Source organism: Arvicanthis niloticus, chromosome 6, assembly GCF_011762505.2.
Source record: "Arvicanthis niloticus isolate mArvNil1 chromosome 6, mArvNil1.pat.X, whole genome shotgun sequence".
Lineage (NCBI taxonomy): Eukaryota > Metazoa > Chordata > Mammalia > Rodentia > Muridae > Arvicanthis > Arvicanthis niloticus.
In genome coordinates this window covers 91,652,632-91,660,879 of record NC_047663.1, presented here as the reverse complement: position 1 = coordinate 91,660,879, position 8,248 = coordinate 91,652,632, and the positions used below count along the sequence as shown (strand labels likewise).

Genomic DNA, 8,248 nt, shown 5'->3' with positions numbered 1-8,248 from the left:
GTGGTTTGGAGAAGAAAGACCAACAAGTACGCTTGTGGCAGTCGTCCAAGCAGGTGACAGCATCAGGACTGGGTGTCCAGGGCTTGGCAGAGATCTCAAGCAGATGGGTGAAGACCTGAGTCTCACACTAAGCATTAGCTTGACATTACTTAGAGCAGGAGAAAATGGCCCCTACTTAGCAGTGTTATCAGCAGTAATGACAGTAATTACCGTTGCTGCCTTTAGAGCAGTTTGCAGGCCACGTGCGGAACCTCCCTGCACTCATTTAAAGGTAGGGACTGTTATTATCTCTGTTCTCATGAAAGAGCCTGTTAAGGAACATGCTCCAGTCTCACAGCTTGCAGGTTAGGATCTGCTGCTGGGGCTCCCGGGCGCCATCAGACACACCAGTCCCCTTGGATTCTTCCTGTCAAAACTCAACATATACTTTTTCCACTTGAAATTATCTGGTCTTTTGGGCCCAGAATGTTCTTTTGGTCTAGAAGTCCTAATGGGCATCCTGGATATCAAATATAGGTGATCTCAATCCTTTAAGGCTCTCTATGACAAGATGACACGTCACCTCTTTCCTTTGCACCTTAGTGTACTATGTGTGTGTGTGTCACCTCTTTCCTTTGCGACTTAGTGTACTCTCTGTGTGTGTGTGTGTATGTTTTGTGTGTAAGGACAAAAGACAAACTCTGTGGTAGCTCCTCAGGTGTTATCCACCTTGGTTTTAGAGGCAGGGTCTCTCACTAGTTTGGAACCTTCCAAGTAAACTGGCTGGATAGGCAGTGGGCCTTCCCAACACTTGGATTATAAGCATGCACCAGTATTCAAAGTCTTTTTAAAAAAGAAATTCTGGGGATTTGAACTCAGGTCTTCCTACAAAAAGCAACTACTCTACCAACTGAGCCATCTCCAGCCCCTCCTTCAAACGCATCTATGAATAAAGATAATGTCATTAGATGACATGCTCTTTTTTTTTTTTAAGTCCAAAGGTGGCAAGGAAACCTTTTTATCACTACAGAATGTGTCCCAAAGTCCGGCCAGATAACCATGAAACCAAGTGCCTAAAGGAGGCAGAGAATGAGTTTCCTAGCCCTTAGTGAACCCACCAACAGCATCACCAATGTGTTATGGCTGCCAGGACCCCGCCTTTCACTTTTCCCTGCAGGCCCTATTTATGACCCCCTCCTCCTCTTGCTCACCAGGACCACCACCATCTTTCTCCTTGATGGACTTTTGATCCCCTTCTCTCCAAACTTTTGATTCCCTTCTCTCCTTTGTCTTATCTTCACAGTAGGCACAGGTGGTGCCCACTCCACCGCTCTGTCCCTGAGAGCCACCTTCCATACTTGCCCAGAAGGATCAGGCAGAGGCAAAGCTGGCGGGTGGCGCTCACCTGCCCTCCTGAGAGACTTCAGTGGTTTCGATTGCTTCTAAAATAAAGCTCCCACCACCACCCCAAAAACACACACAAAGAACTGAGGCTTTGCTTTGCATGATCTGGCTCCAAGGTCCTTGGCTGGCTGCCCATCAGAAACCGCCCAGGGAGCCATGATAAAATGCAATTCCCAGTCCCCACTGGCAAGAGTGACATCAGCCCCTTGGGAGGGTGGGGCCACCCACAGGTGGTTTTTCAGGTCCCCCAAGAGTGCTGGGCACAGGACTGTCTCCTTCCCTGAACTCATCAGCTTCTGTTGATCCTTTGTGCTCTGGTCACCGGGCTTTACTTAGTTTCTCTGACTCTTTTTGGTGGTGCTGTGGACTGACCCCAGTGCGCCTCAGTGCTAGACAAGAGCTCTGTCACTGAACTACATCCCAGGTCTCTTTCTTCTTTTTTAAAAATTTGACACTGGATCTAAATTGCCCAGGCTGGCTTTGAACTGACAGTCTCCTGCCTCAGTCTCCAGAGCTCCTCATGGGGTACCCTGTAGTCTGTAGTATCCTGGAATGCAGCTGGAGAGCAGACTGACCATAAATTCCAATGTATCAGGAAGATGGCCTTGAACTGGTCATCTTTCTGTCTCCACCTCCAGAGCAGTAAGATTACAGGCATATACCACCATACCTGGGATATACTAAATAGGCAAGCAGTCTACCACTGAGTCACATCCCAAGGCCCTACAGGTCCCTGCAGGATCCAACTTTCGGTTTGCTTGGGGTGTTTTGTTTGGTTGTTTTTGTTGTTGTTGTTGTTTTGTTTTGAGACAGGGTTTCTCTGTGTAGTCCTGGCTATCTTGCAACTCACTCTGTAGACCAGGCTGGCCTTGAATTAAAGGCATGCACCACCAACAGGCTCCAGCTCTTAACCCCCTTTTACCATTGTTTCTACTGTTGTTAGCTTTCCTTCCCTTCCCTGCTGTGAGTGGTGTGTGCTCAGTTCTTTCAGAGGAACACATTCCTTAAGGCACACTTCCTTCCTGGTCACTTTCAGTGACAGTGTGTTAAGAATGACTAAGGATGGCAGACACAGGGACTTTGCTTTTGTGTCTTCAGAGCTCAGGTTGAATCCCCCAGTCAGCATAGGTACTCCAGCCTTCTTGGGCCCCTGGGGAGGAGTCTCAGAAGGAGATTCTGAGCTGAGTGTGTATGTGGGAGCTGCGGCTGCAGGGGCTAGAGGGGAGGTGGGAACAGGGCAGGGCATGGAAGATACCAGAGATGATGGCCAGGATCAGGGCTGTTGACCCCCCCTGCCCCCCTCCCCCCCACACCTCATACAAACACTTGTCTCTGCTGAGGTTACAGCAGAGCAAGAGATACCTGTTTATGTCCTGGAGACACGAGGTCACTCTTCCAAGCCAAGGCCTAAAGGGACTTAATCACGGACACAGCAGGGTGAGGTCCAAGTGCCTGAAGCCACTTAGAGATGATTTCTGTAATAAACAAGAAAGGCTCAAAAACAAACAAGTGACATGTCATATTTCCTCTGAAGTGTTTCTTAAATGCTGTGAGACTGGCACAGTAGAGGGGTACACCTGTAACCCCTCACCTGGGAGGTAAAAGCAGGACTATCAGGTCATCAGATTTCTGAGATATATAGCCAGATCAAGGCCAGCCTGGGCTATGTGAGATTCTGCTAGGGGAAAACAAAAGAACACATGTAAACGTAATCTGTTTTAAAGGGAAATCTGAGCAGTAAGTGGTACAGGGGTATGTTTGACACTCATGGTGTCTACCCTAGATTTATCACTGGCTGAGATCTGTCTTCTCAGTTGCCGAAAGCACGGAATGATAGTACCTCAGATTCCCTGCCATTTATCCTCTGAGAAGCTGTGCTGTCACCCACTGTCCCAGGTCTGTCCTCCACAGCTGTCTGCTGAACACAAGAGTAAGGCCCAGGCACTGGGTCTCAGGGTTGGACAAACCTGTGGTGCTGTTCCCCTTCTGGAACCCGCTACAGGGTTGGCAAAGGTGGGACTTCAGAAGCCCACCTGGCTTCCCTCGCTTCCTGTCACTTTTCACCAAAAAGCTACCATCAGAGGAATCTCACAGGCTGCCCCCATGGCATCCAGTCTTTGCTGCCACCCAGGGACTGACATGTGGACATACTGCTTGCCTCCAGATGTTCAGTCTTCTGAGGATTCCAGGCCCACTTAGCAGATGCTTACCTGCCCCAGGATGCTTGGAGAGTTGGAAGGAGATAAAAGAGGTGAAGTCAGGCCAGATAAAGAGCTTGCCTTCCTTGACAGTGTATACCAATGGGGTCTTGGTATAAGAAACATAAACCAAGCCACGCCAGGTGGTACAGACTTGTAATTCCAGTTGTTTGGGGTTCAAGGCCAGTTTGGGCTACAGAGAAAATTCCTGGTCATCCTGGATAATGTAGTAAGACAGAAAGAATAAAGCTGCAGATGCATGGGGCAGTGGGCAAGGACCTGCCTGGCATGGGGACAGCAGGCAAGGACCCACCTGGCATGGGAAGGCCTAGAATTCTATCTGCTGTAATGAAAAAAAAAAAAAAACAAAAAACAAAAAACAAAAACAAACAAACAAAAAAAACTCCCAGAAGGCAGCATTCCTTCCTAAGTCTCAAATGAACACTGTGCCTGGGAGGTTCAATGTCTTTTTATATATAGTATATAAAAGTACAAACTGTTTATAGAGTGTATGTATATTCTAAATTCAACCTCAAATCACAATGTAAGGCAACTGGTCCTTAAAATATAATTACTTAAGGACCAATGGGATTGCACTGTGGGTCAAGACACTTGCTGAGCAAGCTTGGCAACCTGAATCTACTCACTGGAACCCACAGAAAGGTGGAAGGAGAGAGCAGACTCCATACAGTTGACCTCTGACCTCCACGTGTGTGCTGTGTAGCTCTTGCATACACATACACAATAATCAGTGTAATAATTCTTAAGCACGGTCAGAGGACATCTTTCAGGAGTCAGTTTTCTTCTCCATCATGTGGATCCTAGGGCTCAAACTGAGTCTTCGGTCTTATTTGCCATCTCTGTCTGCAGATTCTCTGATTTTTTTTTGGGGGGGGGGGAAGATCAGCCTTTTGAGTTACTCTGGCCTTCAGCTGATCAGACACGACACGACCTATCTATCCACGACTGGAAAGGCTATCTGTTTGCTCCAAAGCCCTGGGGGTTCAAATGTGATCTTATCCCAAGTGCCTCTCAGCAGCACCAGACAAACTGACCCATGAGACAGTTTCACTGGACCTGGTAGCTCTGGCCTGAAGTCTCCTACCCAGGAGGCTGAAGCAGGAGAAACACTAGTTTTTGTTCAAGACTACTTTGGACTCTGCAATTACAATTAGGACATCTAGAGATTTCCCGGTCCCCATGGAATACACCCATATTTGTTATTAAGAAAAAATCAGGCAGGTGGCGGCTGCTGCATGATCTTAGAGCTATTAATAATCAAATGCAGTTGTTGGGATCAATCCAGAAGGGACTCCCATTGTTGGCCGCCTTACCCAGGCATTGGGAAATTATTATAGTGGATATTAAAGATTGTTTCTTTTCTATACCCCTACATCCTGAAGATAAAATCAGGTTTGCCTTTACGCTTCCCAGTATTAATCATGAAGAACCAGATCAAAGATATCAGTGGAAGGTCTTGCCACAGGGCATGGCGAACAGCCCCACTATGTGCCAAATATATGTTTCATCAGCCATTGAACCAGTAAGAAAACAGTTTCCAAAACTCAGAATTTGTCATTACATGGATGACATACTTTTGTGTGCCAACAATGGAGAGGTTTTAAGACAAGCATTTGCCATGTTAATTACTGCCTTACGACAGAAAGGCTTAGTCATAGCTCCTGAAAAGGTTCAAGAGGGAGAGGTAGGAAAATTCCTGGGAGCAGTGATTACTCCCGATTATGTGAGACCACAAAAAATAACCATTAGGAGAGAGATGTTGAAAACCCTAAATGATTTTCAAAAATTGTTAGGGGATATCAATTGGATTCGCCCTTATCTAAAGCTGACTACAACTGAGCTTCAACCCCTATTTAAGATATTGGAGGGGGACCCTAATATCACCTCATCAAGAGAGTTAACTCCTGAAGCATCAAAGATATTGGATAAAGTAGAATCCGTTATACAATCGGCTCAGTTAGACAGGATTAATCCTGAATTATCTTTCCAATTATGCATTATTTCTTCCCCACAACAGCCTACCGCTGTGCTTTGGCAACAGGGACCATTGTTATGGATCCATCCACATAATTCTCCTGGGAAGATACTTGGATATTATCCTACTACCGTAGCCGAGTTGGCTTTGAAGGGACTTCAACTAGCTGTAACACATTTTGGGCGATACCCTGATACGATTGTATGCCCTTATACCATGCATCAAGTTCAAGTGTTGTGTGCCTCACAAGATGCATGGGCAATTTTGAGGTGTTCATTTCCAGGAGATATAGATAATCATTATCCCAAACATCTTTTGTTACAGTTTACTCTTAACAATGCCTTTATTTTTCCTAAAGTGACCAAAAGTACGCCTATTGCAGGAGCCCTAGATATTTATACAGATGGGTCAAAAACAGGCATTGGTAGTTATGTGGTTAATAAAGTCCCTACTCAGATTAAGTTTAGCTATACATCACCGCAATTAGTAGAATGTGCCATTGTAGCTGTGGTGTTACAGAAATTTTCTGAACCTATCAATATTATTTCAGATTCACATTATGTTGTCATAGCTGTTAGACAACTTGAAGTAACTGATTTTATTCATCCTAGAAGCACTGTTGTAGAGGTCTTTAAGAGTATTCAAAAATGTATCAGGAATAGGAAGTATCCATTTTTTATTCAGCATATGAGGGCACATACCTTGCTCCCCGGACCCATGGCTCATGCAGATGCAGTTGCTGATAATGCTACCAAAGAATTATATTGGGCAAGCTCGCCCTTAGAAAATGCAATTGAATTTCATAAGCTGTATCATGTTCCAGCTAATACCTTGAGGTTGAAGTTCCAGCTAACGCGTGCTGAGGCACGAGATATTGTTCTTAAATGTGCCTCCTGTGCGGAATTTAGACCTCCCTCACTTATAGGAGTTAACCCTAGAGGTTTACAACCTCTTCATGTTTGGCAAATGGATGTCACGCATTATAATGTCTTTGGGAAACAGAAATTTCTCCATGTCTCCGTTGATACATGTTCTGGAGTTATTCATGCCACCCCCCTTACAGGAGAAAAGGTGTCCCATGTCATAACTCATTGTTTGGAGGCATGGGCTGCTTGGGGAAAGCCTATTCAGTTGAAAACTGATAATGGGCCAGCATACACTTCAAAAGCATTCCACCAATTTTGTACACAACTTGGTGTACGCCACGTGACTGGCCTACCATACAATCCTCAGGCACAAGGAATTGTGGAGCGTGCCAATGGCACGCTGAAAACCTATTTACAAAAGCAAAAGGGAGGAATAGGCCCCAATATGGGGCCTAAGACTTCTATTTCCCTTGCCTTATTTACATTAAATTTTTTAAATTTGGATGCTGATGGGTGGTCTGCAGCTGACAGACATGTTACGCCCTCTCACACTACTAAAGAGTGTGTTAAATGGAAGGATGTCTTATCTAACCAATGGAAGGGCCCGGATCCGGTTTTGGTAAGATCCAGGGGAGCTGTTTGTGTTTTTCTGCAGGACCAAGAGAATCCCATTTGGATCCCCACAAGATTAACTCGGACAGTGAAAGATTATGAAGCACCCGTCTCTTCCATTGAAGATAGTGCTTTTGGAGATACTGATAACGGTGGTAATGGGGGGGTGACCAGATGGGGAATTATGTCAACATTCCCATTGCCTATGCTGGTAATGTATGATGCACAGGTTTTTCCCCGATTCTTTATTACAAATGACTCCTTGGGCTTGCCCTTTTTACCCATGGATGATAATGTTACCCCAGTTAAAGATAACAGATCAATGTTTTTGAATGGCAGCCTCTGTTTTACTATAAATTATAATAATTCGGACTCGAGAGATCATTCCTGCATTAAGCTTGGCAATCATATATATATATTTTATATATATATATATATATATATATATATATATATATATATATATATAAAATATATATATATATATATATATATATATATATATTTTAATGAAAAGGATGAATATAAAGAAAAGTAAGATAGTAAAATTTTGATAGCTAATGGTACAATCCTGTTTGGCCGGTGGCCCAATATTACTTCCTCTGATGCTGATCGATCTATCCCCTTATTTATAGCCTCAATATGCCCCCTTTTTGTAATGGTACTAAACCTTATAAGTCTCTTATTCCTTGGACGGGTTGCCAGAGTCGGAGAGCTGTTTGGCTTAAAAAAGACAAGTTTACCTTCTCCCCGTTCGAAGGTCATGGAGATTTTACCATCATGAGTCCATGGAGCTATGATATTAAACCATTTAATGTATGGTTGCTTTGTGGGATGGGCGGTAGCTGTACAGACTTGACACTCATGGCCATGTTATTAGGGGGAGGTTTGAGAGGGGGTCAGGTCAAACATAATATTTCTTCTGATAAAGAATTGGGTACATCTTGGAGCAGTCCCAACCAATTATTAGTAAAAGCCACCCCAGTTTGTGTCTGGCCCCCATTTGTTTGGATCGTATGTAACGCTTCTAACAACCAGACTTGTGGACCAGAATCAAACTTTTATGCCTTGTGTTGGAATGCCAGCGAGTACCATACAGCAGCGGTGGCCCGTATGCCTCGTTTTGTACCTATCCCAGTTGAAACCTCTGGAACCTTGACCTTATTTAGGCAGAGGCGAGACTTTGGAATAAC

General features: G+C 44.6%; 1 protein-coding gene across 1 annotated transcript in view; it reads left to right on the top strand.

Moving 5' to 3' along the window:
* Positions 1-7,229: 7,229 nt before the first annotated feature.
* Positions 7,230-8,248, top strand: part of LOC117710366 (reversion-inducing cysteine-rich protein with Kazal motifs-like) — a 43,925-nt gene continuing 42,906 nt past the window's right edge. Inside the window, 1 exon segment of the mRNA XM_076935275.1 lies at positions 7,230-7,266. Within this exon segment, the coding sequence (XP_076791390.1) occupies positions 7,230-7,266 (37 nt within the window).